Source organism: Melospiza melodia, chromosome 18, assembly GCF_035770615.1.
Source record: "Melospiza melodia melodia isolate bMelMel2 chromosome 18, bMelMel2.pri, whole genome shotgun sequence".
NCBI lineage: Eukaryota > Metazoa > Chordata > Aves > Passeriformes > Passerellidae > Melospiza > Melospiza melodia.
Window position 1 is genome coordinate 13487986 of NC_086211.1, and position 19193 is coordinate 13507178.

The following is a 19193-nucleotide window of genomic DNA, read 5'->3' on the forward strand; positions in this document are numbered from 1 at the left end:
AGATGGCACTTCTTGGGGCACAAGCACTGTGTCTGAGTCCCTCTGAAGCTGCACAGCTGTGTCTGTGACAGATGTGCACATCCAGATGCAATGATGGAAGATTATTGCTTTCCACTGCTCATCACTGTTTTCCCCTCCTCAAGTTGCAAGAGCTGCCCCTCCAACAGCACTGGAGTGTTCCTACACACTAAAAGAATTCTCTCAGACTAGCAATTCAAATAGAATTAGCTTATTTTTGGCCAAGGAGATGTCCCTGTCACAGCACTGCTTGAAACCAGAGCAGAAGTGTCCAGAGCTCAGTGCTGCCCATGAGCATTCGTCAGGGGAGGGAAGGATCTCACCTCCCAATCTCAGAGCAAGACAAATAAACCCTGAAAGCAGCTCCACACCCATGGCTTGGGAGAGAAGCCATGAGTGAAGCCTCCAGCTCCCTCAGCCTTCAAAAGCACTGCTTAATGTGCAGTGAGGAAGGCTTGGTGTACATTACTGGGGATCTAGCTCAAAAAGAACTTGGATTTAAATTCCCATTCGATGTCAGGAGGGTTAATACAGCCAATGCTGGAGCCAAGCTTTAGTAATTCCTTACTTCCCCTTAAGGTTTCTGTTTTCAAACACAGGCTGTGCACAGCCCTGGCCAAGCACCAGCACTCTGGGCTGTCTGTGTGACAAGGGACAGGCACTCAGAGGTACCAGCACAGGAGAATGTGCCAGGCTGAGCTTTATTGCTGTGCTGGAAATGGCCCATCCCTGTGTGTGCACACACAGCACCCTGGGAAGGGCAAATCCCACAGGATATTTGGGGCACCAGTTGTGCATTTCCAGCACTTTGCTCTGGAGGCAGCTGTGAGAGCAGAGCTGCTGGCAGGGCTGGAGCAGTACCTGCATGAGGGTAATGAGGGGGATCAGCTCCTTCAGGCAGCTTCACCATGGCTTTTTCTCTTTCATTGAGAGCAACAGATTTACTCACTCATCTCTGATGGTTATGACACAAAACCAGAGAAAATACACCTACAAGTTGTGGTGTATAAAAGCAGCAGTAACCAAGAGGCTCTGGCATGAACATCCCTACATGTGCACTGCAGCATCTGCCCACAGGACCCATCTGTTTATTGTTTATTTATTGGTTAATCTGTTTGTTCCTCACTGTTGCCTCAGAGCACTCTGCACTTGTCAATTCAATCTGTAGTAGACTGGAAATTCTGACCTAGTAAGGCCTGGGGATCTGCAGAACCTGGGGCAGGAGTAAAAGCACAACAAACATCACTCAGCTGCTTTCACAAAGAAAATGCAGATGCAAAATTGCATCTGCAATTCCCAAGCTTCCAAATGGCTCTTTTACCCAGCTGAGGGTATCAGAGGGGAGCAATCACCACATCCTTTCCTCTCACTAGGATAACTTAAGAATCTGCATCACCACTGAACTGGTCCAAGGAGTCCCTCACAAATTCTGTCTTAAGATATTAAATATGATTTTGTTGTTACTTTCCTTCCTCAGTTTTGTAATGACTTAGCTGGTAATAAAGAGAAAATCACTTCAGAGTTCTCAAGAGGCCAATGTTGCCTCCCAGTCAGAGCATATTCTCTTAAGAGTTGCAGAAGATGAAGGAGAGGAATAATTCAGAGAGCAGTAACTACCCACAAGTTTTGAGAGTTCTGTCAAAGTCCCTCAGCTGTACTCTGCCATAGACAAGGAAAACATCTTCCTGCTCTTTACAATTTCCCTGGGCTACCTCCCTGTATCCATCCTAGGGCAAGAACCAGGTTTTCAGGGTATCACCAACTGAATCCAAAATATGGAAGACAGCTGCAGTCCTTGCCTCAGGTGGCTTTCTGCTCCACAAGTATGAAAATCAATGGAAGTTGCATTCCAGTGATGCCACTGAGTTTTGAAGTTCTTTGGAAGAAAAAGTATTTCCCCCCATCCCTGCTTCCCAGATGGCTGCTTAGGAAGTCATTCTGCTTTTACCACGTGCAGAACCACACAGAGCCTGGTTCTGTTGAGTGCAAATGTCTAACAACAAAATGTGTGCTACTGATGACACATCCTAATGCCTTCAGCTTAGCTAAGCTAAGCAGTGAGCTCTCATCACTGCTAAACACACCTTGGGACACTCTGTAAAAGTATTCAGGCTGGCCCTGTGTCTCATGTTTCCATGGAGTTTACAAACCATAAAATTAAGGAGAGCTGGCTTGGAAATACCAATGGACACAAAATGGCAGCATCATATCCCTGGGTCTCTGCCTTGCCTGCTGAGATGGGGTTTTAGGCTGTGCAGTTTTGTGCCTGCCGTGTGTGGACAAGGAAAACTGGCAGGACAGTGAAATCCACCCCTACTCCCTGATGCTCCCTCACACACCCAGGACTCTCTGTCTCCAAGTGTTCTTGTGCCACCAATATTACTTTGTATTACAGATGAAATAACAGGAGCAAACCCAAAAGAATTACTCCTCCAAATGCCCTAACAGGCTAACAGGATTTGCTCAGACTCCACACCAATCCTTCCATAAAGCAGGAGGATAAGCAGCAGTGGTTGCATCCTGGCCTGCTCACCTTGCAAACATGCGGAGATCCTCTGGATTCTGGGCAGCTGGGACGTTCAGGATGGCTTCCCTCTCGTGCTCCAACAGGCTTGCCAGGAGATTCTCTGTCATCCTCTTATTGAGGGGTGAGTCCCCACCAGGGATCAGCTCAGCACTGGAGTTATCCATGCTAGGGCTTGTCAGAGTCATGTCATCACTGCTGGCTATCAGAGAGACACACATACACATGAAATTTTTGTATTCCTCAGCATAAGGATGCAAAGTTTATCAATTCAGGCTGTTTTGTGCAGCCTTTCCAACTAATCCCTCTTCTCTGGAGAGCAGAGAAAGTGGCTCTCCAAGTGCTCCATGAATCTGCAATTAGTCATATGACAACACAGCGATTTTCTCAATGGGAAATTCAAATGTTTCAACAGAGTCATCAATTTGTGTGGAAAACTGTATTTCTGGAGACCATAAACAGTCCATAAAAAACATTTGAAAAGAGAATTCCCAGACAGCTGTGCTGGAATACCATGAAGTGGTAACATGAAAAGCCTAACAGCACAGAAGGTGGGAGCAGGCAGAGAGGCCAAGAAGCAATATCCTCTTGTGAGGGAGCCAGAAGAAGCAGATCACAGACTCATCTGACTCACTTTCCAAGATTTCTGCCCTAATTCATAACTCCTGTAAAGCTCAAAGTTGTACAGAGCATCTCTCACCATATCCAAGCCCAGTGGTGTTCTGAGAAGGCTGCTCAGAACAGCCCAAGCAGGAAAGTTTGGTGATTTCAGCATTATATCTGACTCATCCTCTTGAAAGAATGCTTTCCTGGAATCACCCTGAAGAATGGCACTGGGGAGATTAAAGAAATCAGGGGCCACAAACAGAAATCAATCATGTGTGAGAACAAAGCCAGCTCTGTGTCTCCTCAGGTGGCTCTGATGGCTCTACAGCCCACAGAAACCAATGCTGCTTGAACAAATTCTCTGTCCTGAGAATCCGAATCTGCCAGAGGAACACCGGGGATAATTCTGAGTGCAGCAAGAGAGGACAAAGCTACTTTTAAAAACAGAGAAGTACCTCTCATAAAAATATTTTACAGGACCAGATGAGAATTTGGCAAATTACAAAGCATTACTTTGTGGATGCCATGAGACAGAGAGAGAGAACTGGCATTTCTCACAAGCCGCCGTGAGGAACGCTTGCTGTTTCTCTGCCTCATGGCATCCACATTACTTCTTTCTAAAAAGAAGCCCAACAGCCCCTAGGACTTTCACCAGTGCCCAGCTCTAAATTTAGGAAAGGCTGGACCTAATTAGCAAGTGGAGATTCTCACTACCAAGGCTTGATGGCCCTCAGCAGCACTAAGGGAAGCTGTAGAAGTGAGATGGAGTCTGAAAAGCAAAGAAAAGTGTGCCCATACTTGGAGAGCCAAAGCTGAGGGCGTTGGGGGTGCTCAGACTCCGTCCCCCCACCCTGGCAGTGAAGGGCATGTCCTCGTCCTGGGCTCGGAGCTCCTCCTCCTGCGGGGGCACCATCAGGCACACGTAGGTGTGCAGCTGGATCAGCAGCCGGTGCTGCAGCATCCAGATCACCATCTGGATCAGCTGGGTCTGCAGGGGGACAAACGAGGGGTTAAACACCTGGGAAATGAGATACAGGAGGAAAACAACACACAGAGGGTGCACTTGGTGAGTAAGGAGGCACGTGGAAAATGCTGCTAGCCCCACACTGAGTTTATTTTATCTCTTTTCCAGTCACAAAAAGGTGACCAGACACAAAACTTCTTCACACCCAGAGCCTCTGTGAGTGCTGAGGCTGCAGTGGAGCCTTTCATGATCCACTTTATGCAGCACTGACCAGCACAGCCTGAAGGAACCTGCCCTGCCCCTGCCTCAGCTCCAGATCTGGTTCTACACAAGGGCCACTAAAATAAATCACCAAAGGGTTAATCCCACATGGTCAGATTGAAGTGCAGGCTCCTCTAGAGAGCCAGAGAGAGGGCAGGGTGATGGGCAGAGCTGAAGCAACCAGGGGATGTGGCCAGGAGCCCTTTGCTGTCAAGTGGGAAACTGCTGATCAGCCATGGGAGAGCCCTGGAGATCAGAGCCTGACAGGGCTGGGCAATACAGAAACAGCAGCAGCAGCACAAGCCCTGGCAGGGGACAGCAGCCTGAGCTGCCAGGAGTCCCCTCTCCATGCACAGTCACCATCCCTGTGCTACACAGGGCCAAGCTAATAAAGGCACCTGGGTTTCCAGGCAGGCAGAGACTCCAAAGCAGTGAGATGCATTAAACATTGCCCAACACCTGCTGGAGATCTGCACCATGGGCAGAGCAAGGGACAAGGGTTTGTAGGGTCTGCTTTCAGAAATCTGGGAGGAGCCTTCAAAATGCATCATTGTGTCTTGATTTCTGCATGAAAAGCCTTTTCATATCACTGCAGGCAGTTCTCATAGCAAAGGGCTCAGAACACAATCACTGACAAGGCTGCTTGGGGATTTCATAGCAACCAGCACTGTTTTGGTGAGACAAACACAGGCAGCATGAGCTCAGGCTCAGAAGGAAGCTCCCCCTGCTGCATTAATCATTAGGGTAACTCGCCAAATCACAATAAAAGCCCCAAACCCAAGTTCATCAGCCCACATAATTTTCCTTTCTCCATAAATCTGGTAATTCTCAGTTCCTCCTCTGCTATCAAATCACAAAAGAAACCTCTCTGTTTGCAGACAGACCCACACCCTGTCTTTTCAGAGATTACCACTTCTGGGGGCTCAGTGGATTTTAATCTTAAAACTTTTTCTCTGGAATCACCTTCAAACATGTATTTTTTGGAAAAGCCATAATTCATTTTACATGTTTAACAGAAAATCTACAGAAGAGGAAGGTTGGCAAAAGACACCAAAGACATCATGCTTTGCTAACATCTGAAGCCAGCCTGGAAGAGTGAGGTCTACTCCAGCAATTATGTTGCTGAAATCCTTCCTTCCAGATGCAGGCCTGGATGGAAAGATGGCTCATTTATTTTACTTAAATTTCCAACCTGTTGGCACGTCTGATTAGCAAATGAAAGAGGTCTGCACGTTTCAGAGCACAAAACAAGCCTGGAAAAATCCAAGGAGACAGGAAGACAGGCTCTACCAGACCTACAGAGCAGTGGGCAGGGCCTGACCCAGAGCAGCCTCCCCTGGGCACTCTGGTGGTTCCATGAATCACAAAAATAGCTAATTGCTTTTGTTGCAGCTCCATGTGCATGGAGAGTCTAATCCTGCACATGCACCATCACCTCCACACCCTCATGGAAATACCTAGAAAGCCACCCTGAGCCAGCAGCTATGGCCCAGTGGAACCAGAACCAGAGGTGTTACAGCTTTACAGCCACAACCTTGTGCAAACAGCCCCTGCCAAACACCTTTGTGCATCTCTGGCTGGGACAGCTGCAGATCTGGGGCCACCCTGAGAACCAGAGGAAACTCTTCTTCCATCCTGAAGTAAACTTGATCATCCCTAGACCAGAGACTGATGATCCCTGACATTTTTCTGTACAAGCCAAACTTCAGCAGGAATTTGGTACCTCTGAAAACCCAGTCCTAGAAAAAGCCCAAGTGCTGCAGCATCCTGCACTGGCCCCTGCCCATGTGATGAGCTCTGTGCCACCACTGCAAGTGCCTCACACCATTCCCACTTCCTCCAGGGTCAGACCCATTTCTTCCCAAAGGCAGAAGTGTTTCCCAGATCAGCTCTAGCAGAGGCTTTGCTAACACATTCTGCTGCCTGTGCTTCTGGACACCAGCCCTGCATTTCCCTCCATTCTCCATCTGCTGCTCCCAAGCTGCCATGGAGCTCACCCAGGGCTGCAGGAGCAGAGGTTTCCCTGTGCTGTGCTGGCTGAAATGCTGCTCTTCCCCAGAGGGGCAGGGTTCTCCCTGTGCCTGCTCTCAGGGCACTTGCTTAGAGCTGGGCTCCTTGCTGAAGCCACAGGGGCTGGAGCAGCTTTCCAGGCAGGGCTGTACTTCATCCCAGTCATGCTCTGGAATCCAGAGCCAGCCTTTTTTGGCTGAAACACCAGGACTGTGATGGAAATATAAAGTGAAACATTTTCTGATGCTTAATTTAACTACCAATTCAATCTAAATTTTATCCATGTTCCTTTCATGCTTCCTGTCTGCCCGTGCTGCCTCTTTCCAGCCTGCTCAGAGGGGGTCCTGTATGCTGCAGCCACATCTGGCTTGTTCCTGCTGGCACAGAGCAGCCCAGGGCCATTCCCAGAGCAGTGCCAGGCTGTTGTCATGCAAGGCACTGGTACAATGCCCTGCTCTGTGCCCACTGGCACAAGCAGAGAGGCTGCACTGGCGTCCAAAAACACAGCACTGCACATCAGCCCAGCTGGGCACTTCAGGATGGCCAGAGGAAAGCTCAGTCCCAAGATCCAGCATTCCTTATTCTCTGGGACCATTTGTAAAACTCTTGAGAAATGTGTTACATTTCCTGCAAGGATTTTTTAAGGCTGTTTTCTTTCCCAGGCCTAAAAAGTTAAGGATAACTGGGAGCAGCACCAGGTTCAGGAAAGGGAAGGGAGAACAGCAGCCTAGAAGAACTCAATCCCAGTTTGTTTCTCACCATGTGAGGAGACAGTGCAAATACAGCTTGCTTTGCCTACTGAAGCACACAAGCCCCTTTTCTCCAGCCTGGATTATCCAGTTATTTGATACAAATCCTCTTCAAGGTCTGACTGGAGAGCTGAGGCTGCCTTGGCTCAGCATGATGACACCTTCAAAGCCACTGGGGTGCAGGGATGTTTGATGAAATGTATTACCTTCCTTTAGCATTCAAACCATGCTGCTTCATGGAAAACACATCAGCTATGAAAACTTCTCCCTCATTTACAGGAAACAGACTCTGCAAACTCCTCCTGATGTAGGATGAAACATTTACTGTCTAATATTGCCATTTTAATCATTAGTTAACAGCTGTGAATTCTCAGCTTAACCATTCCCTCCATTCAGGCCTAGCATCACATTTTCTTTTATCTTACTGTGCTAAACCCCTGACTTTATACCCAGTCCAACTGAATATAAATGCATCTTAATCCCATTTCCCTACTTCTGCCAACAAAAGCTCCCTGATGTCTTGCAGCAGAGCAGCCCCATGTGCAGCAGGGCTCCCTGAAGACACAGCTGCCCATTCAGGGTCTGCAGGCAGCTCTGCTCCCCTCCCACTCCATCCCCTACACATTTCCCTGCCTCATTTTCCATCAGCCCTGCACAAAGCTTGACATGTTTTCAGCAAGCACAAGGCAGAGGCCTCATCTCCCTGTGCCTGACTCCCAGACTGAAACAAAAGTGAAAAGTTAAAGAGATTTTGTTCAGCAGCAGCTGTCTTTGCTTTCCCATCTGTTGGGGTTTCTTTTCTGCAGTTATCCACATCCCCTCAAGGGAGAATTCAAGAACCACAACAATAATGACAATGTGCATGATGATAAAGGAGGTGCAGGAAGGAAATGGGATGCCTAATTCACCTGGGAACACTGCTTACAGGTGAGAAGATCCCTCCTGCTAGTCCCTGTTTGTTCAAGGCAGGGCACAGAGGTGTTGCAGCTTCTGAGGCAGATAAATTGGCTGAGGTTACAGTGCAGAGAAGGGGAAGCCACAATCATCATCCCTTGGTTTGCAAAGCACCTTCATGCACAGTAGCTGGGTAAAGAAATTTGATGCTGGACAAAGAAATCCTTATCCTGAACAGCAGGTAAAGCCTCCCCCTGCCTGGGACAGATCCTGCCAGGGAACAGTGCTGACCTGAAGGCTTTGGGTCACCAGGTGCTCCTGTGCTCTCCCAGGAGGTTTGGAAGGGGTGCAGACCCCAGTGAGCAGCCCCAGAGCTGCAGCCCAGTGTGCCCTGCACTCACAGCACGGCTGTGCCACTCACAGGAAGAGAGCACAGGGACATGAGGCAACAGCCAGAGGCAGCAGAACAAGGACAGATTCTTTGGGCTCGGGGTAGGGGAGATGCAAACTGCTCCTCTTCCAGCAAAAACACCAAAAGTGAAGGTGAGTTCCCTCTGGTGTGAGCTCACAGATCTCCCCACCCTGTGGCTGCACCCTGGTGACATCCAGGACAAACCAGGCACTGCAGCAAGTCCTGGTGACAGGACAAGTCACAATGGGGACAACTCCCTGTGAAATGGGGAGAACAGCTTCTGCTTCCCTCACCACCCCCAGCTGCACAAGCTCTGCAGAAATCTCCTCCCTCACTCTGTGCTCACTGCATCTCCCCAGGTGAATTCCACCTGCTCACCTGGCAGAACCCTTCTGCAGCTGGAACAGGTTAAATGAACAGAGGCCAGAGCTCTAGGAAAGGGAAGAGGGAAGGGAGGAAGGCTCACATGTGCACACACCTGGGAGGGGGAGGAAAAGCAGGGTCTCAGCTCAACAGCACTGAGATCTCTTGAGGTCAGCTGAGCTGGGGGCACAGGGAAACACAGAGAAAGGGAAGCAGCAGGGAGCCATAAGGATACCAAAATCTCATCTAACAGATACACACTGACCAGGGTTCCACTGCAACACACTGCTCCTCACCTCAGGCAAGAATAGAGATCAAGATGACACAATCTAGACTTTCAGTCCGTGGCACAGGGCACACTGAGAGCACTGGGAGGCCTGGCACACACCTCTCACCTGGCACCTCCCACCTACCTGACAGGCAGACAGCAGCAGCAGCACACAGCCATGCACTCCTAGGGCAGCCCTGTCCTTGCTCAGGCTGTTCACATCTCCTACCAGCCAAAAATTATCACAGCACACCAAGTAGAAAAATGAGTGTCGCTTTTTTTCATCTACCCAAAGGGAGTGAGGAATTCCACTCATGTAATGGTCATTGAACAAAAATAACTTTGTCCCCTTCCAAATCAAGCAAGATTTTTGTATAAAAACAGGAAGGGCTCTGAGAGCTCCCCTTTTCCTATGGAGGGCTTTATTAATGCCTCCTGTATTCTTTACCCATCCAGAAGCACATGGCAAAAGCAGGGAGCCAATCCCATGCTTGAGAGAAGAATGAAATGGGATGGATGCCATGGATGCCACGAGGCCACAGCAGCTTCTGCAGAAGATTCAGCCCTGCCACAGCACTGCCCCTCAGCACAGTGACCCTCAGGGGCACCAACACTGCCCTCAGCCTGATGAAAAGCACCAGATAACAGAAAACCACTGGAAATCTTTAGAGCTAAAACCCTCACATCCCCTCCTGTGCACACAAAGAACAAAAGTACAGAGAGAAGTCCCACCTTTGCTATTTTTTTCAAAGGCAAAGAGAATACATTATGACAATATTTACAGTTCAGAGTACAACATCTTTCATCACAGCACAGTGGAACAAAAAAACCACCCACATTTCATTAGATAAATTGCTGTATTGATTGGATCTTTTGTAATTACAACTGGAGCCTGACCACTTCAGGGCAGGGATTGGAGTCATGTCTCTTAAAAGACTGAAAAATTAAAAAATAACACAAGAAGTCCTACAAAGGTAAATCAGAGTAGAAGAAAATGTACTGATACAAAAATACATAAAAACTCACTCTAATCTAAACTCCCCTAAGAACTGTCACACTTTGCTTTATCAAAAAGCCAAAACTTTTCACAGCATCACCCTCCATCCTTCCAATAAGGCTGAAAGGAGGATGAAAGCAAGCTGTGCTGGTGATTCTTAGGACCCCACCACAGACAGGTGAGCAGCAGGGGGAAGGAACAGACTCTAAAAAACACTTGAGCACTCCATCAGCTCTGGTGAGCATTTATTGCACCCTTGTTTCAAGGCATAACTGCAGCAGTAAGTGACAGACACTTATTTATGTATTTTAAACAAAAGTAGGACGTCTGAGAACAACCAGAACTATTGAAGGAGAAGTATTAAGGCAAGTAATTAATTTTAAAAGGATTACTGAAAATGTCTCCTGAAGCTACTGCAGCTATAATAAAATTAATGCTATGACTTCAGCTTCAATTTTCAGGATACTTATTTGTCTGTAACTAGAGTGGAGTCCTGCTCTTGCCCTGCCTCCCAAGGTTGCAGCTGACCAGTAAATGCTACTGGAATTAGACCTACATCATTACTTATTTTTATCTCAGATCATCATCTCTGTGAACCTGCAATTACAGCCAATTCTTCCCTCCCAGCTGTGCTGGAGTGCACAGGTGATGGTAATCTCTAAATGTGAGCAGGGGCTAAAGCCATGGAGCCACCAAGGCACCAGGTCTGAAAGCCAGAAACAAACACCAGGAGAAGGCAGCCAAAGAACTCTGCCTGTGCTTCCTTTGCCACAGCCTCAGTCCAGGCTCCTCCATCTGGGAACACAGCACAGTCAGCCAGGAGACCTGACTTTATTGAGCTCCTTCCTGTGTTCCACCAGTTCCCAGAAATGCCACAAGCCATGATCGATGCACAAGCAAAACAGCTCACAAATCCCAAATCCATATTTTATTAACACAGTTCTTTACTCTCAGGAGCTAATGCAGTGACACATGGACTTCTGCTGACCCCATGCTGAGCCTACTTCCTCCAAAAGCCTTTTAACAATTCCACTTTTACAGCAAAACCAAGACAGATTGCTTTTAAAAACAGATTGTGAGCTTGGAGCAGATGGAACAGAATAAAATCAAATGTGATTGTGAGGAATCCACAAACTTGATTCAGCCCCACCAATTGGTAACAGCTTGGGACAGACCAAATGGAGTTTCAGTTTTCCCTACTACATCACACCATGAAAAGAAACATTCTAATACTTCTTTTAGGAGTGTGCTTTTCCAGAATCCTGTCACCTTGAACATCCCCACAGCTTTTTGGCACGAGGACATGAAACAATAAATCACAAGGCTGCAAATAGAGTAACTGGGAACTTGTAAATGTGCAACAGCAGGTTCCTGAGCCAGTGCTCCAGGAGCAGCAGCATCCCTGTGGGCAGAACAAGGAGCCCTGGGCAGTGCCCAGCAGTGCCCAAGGAGCCCAGGGCAGTGCCCAGCACCATCCCTATGAACAGCAGAACAAGGAGCCCAGGGCAGTGCCCAGCAGTGCCCAGCAGTGCCCAAGGAGCCCAGGGCAGTGCCCAGCTCACCTCCTGCACGGGTGGTGCCAGTGGGTTCTTGAACTCAGCCAGGGACACGGGCAGGGAGAACTTGGCCAGCATGGAGGGCAGGTTGTGACCCCGGAACTGACAGGAGAAGGCCTCTGCCAGGGGAGAGTACCTGCAGCAGAGAGGCAAAGGCACAGATCAGCTCTGCAGTGCTGCTCAGGGAAGCTGGGATCCCATCAAACATTGCAGAAGTGCCAATTCCCCAGTGTAACATTCCCTGTGATCTAGAAAACACCAAGCACAGTTGATGGCATGTTGTGTCCTGCAGAAGGCAGCCAGAGCTCGTGCACTCTCACCTCAGCCTTACATCCAGCTCCAGCCTTTCATTCAAGGCATTTTCATTCCAGAGGAGAAAAATGAAAGGGATAAAATTCCAGACCTGTGCAGCCTCTGGTGAAAGGCACAGAGCTTGGGCAGGGCTGGGCAGGATACACACACAACCTCTGAATGTGCCAGCTGCAGTGCAGATGTGGCTGTGCCCCCTCCCCGTGCTGACAGGTTAAGAAATACAACTGAAGTGAAGGACAGACAAGTTAAATATCAGGAAATCTGTCTGTCTTAGCATTTCCATCTCCAAAGTCTTCAGGAACAGCACTGCCATATTTGACACAGGCACAGTTGTTGCTGAATGACCTCAAGGTCCTTTCCAGCCCTATTTTTATACTTCCATCACCAAAGTTTTGATTTAAAACTATTTTCCTATAACTGAGTTCCAACACAGAGTCTAAAAGCATCTCAAAATCCAACAGAGGAAGGGCTGCCAATCTTCAGCAGAGCAAAAATACCCTCCCCTGCCTCCAGATCTTCCTTGCAGTGCCTCTGCCTCTCTCCCAATGGCCATGGTGCCTTGTGTCTGTGACAAGGCACACAGCATGGAATGGCAGCACGTGAAACAACACAATGGCAACTTCTGCTACTTTTGATTCATGTCAGAGAGCTCTATAAACCACTCCTTTACTTTAATCATAAAGTATTTTGGTTTGTAAATGTTCCCATATTGGACATTCAGTGAGCAGGACTACTAAAAATACTGACAGCACTCCACAGGGTAAATATTGCTTCCAGGGCCCTCAGCACCACAGAGGAATATTGATCTGCTCTGCTGCTCCTCCCTGCCCACACTGGCTGTGCAAGTCCAGGCTCATGTAATGGTTTGTGTTCTGCACAGTCTCAACAAATCCATGAAGAAAGATCCCAGTCTGTATCCAGCCAGGGAAGGAAAGTGCATCTGCACTCCTCAGCCCTGTGCTGCCCCCAACACATTTTCCTTCTACTTACAGGCAGACACTGGCATTTGGAGAAAGCATGTAGACATTGTTTTCACAAAGAGGATAAATAATAATTGCTTTGCCCCAGTAAACAAGATGTGCTGCAAGCTGGAAAACCTGTATTGAGAAAACAGGGAAAAATTAGAGAAGCAAAATCAATACACAAACTCTCAGCAAGTGTTGCATACAACAACAAAAAACATCTCATTTGAGTGGAAATGAAAGAAAAATGTTCCACCCTTTCACCCTGCCTTCAGAATAAATTCATGGTTTAATATAACATGTGGCAGATCAAAAAGCATTTGACAAGGTTATGAATTTCCAGAGATTCGCTTCACATTTCTAAGCAACTTAGTATTTCCTGCCTCAAAGGAATTCCTCCAAACTGTATCAATACAAGTTAAGTTTCTTTTCATGCCCCCAAAAACTATTTTTTTTAATGCACAAAATGCGTTGTGTTATACATGAAAAATGAAACAAAATCAGCTTCTACTATGATAGAAACATAAAGGAAACCAACACTGCCTTTTTACTGCACAGAGGTATTTCAGTAATGAGCTACATAAAGTATTTTAATGTGTTAAACAAGTCAGTGGTTGCTAATGGCTCTGCAAAAGCCACATAAATAGTGTCTACAAGACATAAAATCCAGCCTGTATCATTAGATGCATTTAACTGTGCTTTTTTGTGGAGAACAAAACTACAGAAGCAGTAGGGAATTTCCAGAGTTCATCCCATAGCCAAGTAACACCACAGACCACTGCAGGCAGCCCTGGAGGTTTGTTACAAAGCAGGACCTTTCCCTTGGAACAGGAGGAGGCACTGCCCTATGAGCAGGAGAACATGTGATGATGAGCTGTGCTTCCCCTGTCACACAGAGCACAGGCTGTGCCCCTGGGTCTGGATTGATCCTTAGGAGCATGGAGCAGCCCTTCCCTCTCTGGGATCATCCCACATCATCACAGTCATCCACAGGGGTCTCTCAGTGGCCTCACAACTCATGTGAGAGCCAGAGTCTCACCCCTCCACTTCGCTTTCCAAGGGCTCATCACATCACCTCCAGCAATTCACATTTGAGAGCTGGTTCTCACTACTGGAAGGGCATTTGGAAAGAGCTGCTGGCCTGGGGAGAATGGCTCAAGATCTTTGCCCAAGCCTAAACTAAATCTTCTTCCCATGACTGCCAAGTCTGTGCACTAATGGACTAAGGGAAATGGATGGGAAGGTTTGTACAGGCATTCACAAGCTTTGGTAGAAAAGATCATGGCAGCTCCAGGGGTATTTGGCCATGGCAGCTGTAAACCTGCACCTGCATTTTGGGTGCTTCATTTGCATGTAGACATCACTGTGACAGGACCAAGCAGGCCCCTGTGGTGTCAGGCAGGAGTACAACCTGCTCTGGTTTAACTACCAAACAGCAGACACAGAGCAGACAGAGCCACCCTCCTCACAGGGACACAGGGACAGCTCCTGAGGCAACATCCACAAGGAGAAAAATGGGAAATTCCTTCTACATAAGGGGAAAGGTTTCACTCTGATGCTGGTCAGGTGCTGGACCAGAGAGGTGGTGGGAGGCTGCCCTCACAATGAGGTGCTCACAATTTGAAGAGAAGTTTTTCATCAGCCTGATTTAATGGACTTGTCCTGGGCAGTGGTGAGGACCAGAGTACACCTGGGATGGGGACCAGAGACACCTGGGATGGAGACAAGAGACACCTGGGATGGGGACCAGAAACCCCCAGGATGGGCACTAAAGACCTCAGGGATGGGGACTCTCATCCAAGACTGTGGCTGCAGGGCTGCCCAGCACTGTCCCTGCACCCCTGCCCTCTGTTTCCCCAGCCTCTCCCCAGGCTCCAGGGCTGGTACTTTCTCCCTGCTCTCTGCTCACACCAGGAGCTGCCACGCTCCAGCCCCACACAGGCCCAGGGGCACCCAGGAGAAAACACCTCGTGATTTAAAAAGCTCTCAGCAGCTGCTGACAGCTCCCCATACCTGCAGCAATGCCAAGTCAGCATCCTGAGCCAGTTGCTGCAAATTCTTCACAGCAGAGGTAGTTTTAATTACTCTCACCAGGGCAGGAGAGCAGTCCAACGGGAGCTCATTAAGCAATGACTTCTCATCATTTAAAAGTAATAAGGCATGGTAAGGCCTGCAGAAAAATAGAATACATTTGCACAGTAAACTGCAGCTTTTCCTGAAGGCTTTGTTATTTCTACACCATGATACCTGGGGTCAATGTAATGGTAAAAAAAGAATTTCTAATATCATCCTTTTGCTCTAACTGAGTTCAAAATCAGCTTATTTTTATGTTACAGCATAAGAGGCTCCCTGTGAAAAGGAGACAGAGGTTATATGGTAACTGGATACCCCAGTGACAAAGGAAAAAAGACTGCACTGCACTGGCACACAATTGAGAACAAGTCTGAAAACTGCTCATCTGCAATACTGAAATACAGAGTGGAGCAGAAGGAAGGAAGAAAGCAGAAGTTAATTACTTTTGCAGGTAAACAAACACAGGAAATAAGGCATCACAGGACCTGGGCTCTCTTTTTCCAAAAGCAGAATTACTTCTGGGCTAACAGATTAAAATGAACACACAATTCCTGGCTGCAAACAGTGCAGGCCACTCTTGCAGCATCCCCTCAGCCCAACCACCTAGGGAGAGCACCAAGGCTGTGGCTCCCAACCACCATGAATCCAGCAGCAGCACAGAGCCACAGCAGCAGCTCCAGGGACAAGCTGGGGACAGTGTGGCAGGACAGTGCTCAGGCAGAAAGGGACCTGGGGGTGCTGGTTGACAGCTGGTTGAATATGAGCCAGCAACGTGCCCTGGTGGCCAAGAAGGCCTATGGCTCCTGGCCTGGATCAGGAATGGTGTGGCCAGCAGGAGCAGGGAGGTCATTCTGCCCCTGTGCTCAGTGCTGTGTCCAGCTCTGGCCCCTCAGTTTGGGAAGGACGTTGAGATGCTTGAGCACATCCAGAGGAGGGCAGCAAGGCTGGTGAGGGGCTGGGAACACAAACCCTGTGAGGAATGTTTGAGGGAGCTGGGGCTGTTCAGCCTGGAGAAGAGGAGGCTCAGGGTGACCTCATTGCTCTCTGCACCTTCCTGAAGGGAGGCTGCACACAGGTGGGGTTGGTCTCTGACAGAACCAGAGGACACAGTCTCCAGCTACTTCAGGGAAGGGACAGGTTGGATATTAGGAAGAAATTTTCACCAAAAGAATAATAAAGTACTGGAATGCCCTTCCCAGGGAGTGCATTCCAGGGAGGTGGTAGAATCTCTGGATGTGTTTAATAAAAGCCTGGACATGGCACTTGGTGCTGTAGTCTAGGTGAGGTGTTGGGGCACAGGTTGGACTCAATGATCTTAGAGGTCTCTTCCAACCTCATCATTCTGTGATTCTGTGAGATTCTGGGAGTCCTGTCTGAGCCCAGGGTCCCCCTCCTCCACAGCCCAGCCACACCATGTCCCTGCCTGAGCCACCTCAGACACGTGCAGCACCACCCTTGGAACAGGAGCAAGGACTGGCCACCCTCTGAGGGGCAGAGCTTGCTCTTACCTGATGGATTTCAGACTTCTCTCGATTGCTTCTGGGGGTATGAAGTTGGTGGCAACATAGTGGATTTTGTGAGGAAGGCAGAAACTCACTTCCAACCAGTTGTTGATGTGCAAACGAACCACCCCTGTGGTGCAGAGACTAAAACAGGAAGGCAATCAATCCATACAGCATTTACCCTCAATCACAAATGAAAACTGTGCTCCAGGGTCACCCCTGCACAGAAATCAGATCAGGAAAAGACTGAATGCACCCTGTCTGTCCCCAGGCTGGCTGAGGATCAGCTGACTCCTGCAAAGAACCCCACAGCTGGACACACAGAGCACCATCCCCTACAGCATTTTAGGGAGATTTGAAAGACTTCACCACTGACCTTCTGCTCCCTCTGCCCTTAACATTGCAGTAGTGTCTCAAGTTAAAGTAGTTTATTCAAGATCTACTGCAGGGCAAAGGAAAATTCTCTAGGCCAAAGATGAACTGGGCACAGTTTTCACCTCCAATTTCCATCTTCCCTCCAAGCAAAAAGAAAAGAGGATGTCTGTACTGGCAAGGGCTGTTCTAAGCAGAACATTTCCACAATAACAGCCTCCTTGTGCTCTGCTTAGGTTGTTTGTTTCCTTACTAACCTGTTCCTGCTTGTGACATGAAATCACAAATGTGCCTGTTATGTGGTTTCTTCACTCTAGGAAACCACAGGGACTGAGCTAAGCCCTTCAGCAGACTCCAGACAACAGGACTGGAGTAGAAGCAATGGATATCCCAGGAATAATAAAGACAAGTAAAGTCAGACCCTGGTGCTCAGCCTGAAAGCAACAATAAGCCTCTTTGACTGAAAAAAACCAGAAAAGCTGGAGATTAGAGCCAGGATCATCATTCAGGAGCTTTTACAGAAGTCTGCAAATCTAGACAAGAGGTGGAATCCACCTCAGGAGGGAACTGTATTTACTTAAAATGGGGAATGTACCATAAGGAGCTAAGGCAGCACCAACCCTGCAAACCCTCCCAATATTCCCATTCCACAGGCAGGGGATGCTGGCCTGGAACAGCTGTGCTGGGAGGAAGCAGCAAGGCCCACCCCACCTTTCCATGAGTTAGGAACACTTAAACTTATCAATCTGAAAACTGAATTTGTCAATGCCCTTCAATTTTAAACTTTCTTCCCAAAGAAAGCTTTTTGGCTTAAAATCAAATTTCAAAGTTTGCACTCTGAAAACTCCAGCCTGAATTTTAAATTCAAAGTGTGTTGAGACTTGCAATTTGACTTTTGTGTCAATAACTGCCATGAATTTTTCCCTCTACACAAAACAGATTAAAAAACATGTCAGGAACAGGCCAGGAGCAAATACACTTCTGGAGAAGTCTTTATGTGGTGATTTAACCATTTATAACCAGCATTCAACTGCAGGTCACAAACTAACATGCTCTTTTTCAAACTCATCTGGCTGTGTAGAGGGTTTGGAGAGAGGAGACATTTCAGCTTTAAACAAAAACACTGGGTAGCTTTGGCTGCTGGTGTAACTACTCAGCAAACCACAGCAGAGTGGTGAGGGAGCAAACAGCATCCCCTCCCTCCTCACACAGGATCAGGCTCATGGGGAGCATCTCCTTCTGACAACACTTCTCAAAAGGTTTTGTTCTCAAATCTTGCATGAAACTCTGGAAAATGCTGATTTTTCAAGCTGCAAATGGAGCAGATACTGTGTGTTTTCCTCTTTTTACAAGGCACTGAGAGGGTGAATCCAGTGTTTCTCTGGCCCCAGCAGCTCTGATCTGCTCAGGGGCTCCCAGCCCTGAAGGAACATCCAAAGCACAAACACCTCTGGTTATGTTCATTAAATGCTGCAGCTCCAGTAACACTGCTTATCCCACCACAAACAACGGGCAGGTAAAGCTGGATTCCCTCAAAATCCATCAGGGAAAAGGGCTGAAGCTGTGGTTACCCACACCAGCTCCCAGGCCAAATCCCCACCAGGGGAATCATGGCAAAAAGGAATGGGACCAGCGAGTTCAGAGACCACCTGAAAGCTCCCGGGGCTGTAAAAACAGCAGAGATACAGAAAGCATGCAACACTTGCAGGGACATTTCCCCTGCAGAGTTTAACATTCAAAGATCCAGTTGGTTCCTTTTATTGTTTGGTCCAAGTGCACTAAGGCAAAAGGTTTAATTACATAATTACACTCTCCACAGCATAATTTTGTCTGCAGTGCACTACACAACAAGAGCCTAGAATTAAAGACAACAAGAAAAACAGATTTTCAGTTCTGATCTGGATCTTAATTTTATTCTTCTGCATTTGCATTCAGCTGTACAATTTCCATCCTTCATTATAAGCTTTATGAACACAATTTCTCCTTCACCTGCCCCTCCTTAGATGGAAAATAATTGTCTGTAATTTGACAAGAAACAAGCTGCACCCTCCAGCAGCAACTTGCAACTGCCCTTGGCCAGAAGCAGAGTTAAATAATGTTCCCAGTATGGACACAAACATTCAGGCAATAGGATATTAAACCCTCCAAGATATTTTATTCCACAAAAACTTTGTTTCAACACTTTTTTTTTAAAATCTCTGGTTGGTAATACCTGATGAATGATCTGAGGGATACATGGCCAAGGATCAGGATGATCAGATAACAGAGTTTAAAACTGAGACAGGGAGAGGCAAACAGGAAAAAGCTGTTTAATGTCTCTCCATCATAAGGCCCATGAGACATCTCATGC

At 47.7% G+C, this 19193-nt stretch overlaps 1 protein-coding gene across 8 annotated transcripts in view; it reads right to left on the reverse strand.

The window, feature by feature from the left end:
- NPRL3 (NPR3 like, GATOR1 complex subunit) overlaps positions 1 to 19193 on the reverse strand; it is a 48894-nt gene that overhangs the window by 9489 nt on the left and 20212 nt on the right. For all 8 annotated transcript variants that reach the window (XR_010029960.1, XM_063171178.1, XM_063171176.1 and 5 more), the window contains 6 exons: positions 16478 to 16615; positions 14910 to 15066; positions 12925 to 13031; positions 11629 to 11758; positions 3947 to 4136; positions 2552 to 2744 (listed from right to left, as the gene is read on the reverse strand). Coding sequence is in view for 7 of the 8 variants with exons in the window: in XM_063171178.1 (XP_063027248.1) it covers positions 2552 to 2744; positions 3947 to 4136; positions 11629 to 11758; positions 12925 to 13031; positions 14910 to 15066; positions 16478 to 16615 (915 nt within the window). In the remaining variant the exon portion in view is untranslated. The remainder of the gene's footprint in view (positions 1 to 2551; positions 2745 to 3946; positions 4137 to 11628; positions 11759 to 12924; positions 13032 to 14909; positions 15067 to 16477; positions 16616 to 19193) is intronic.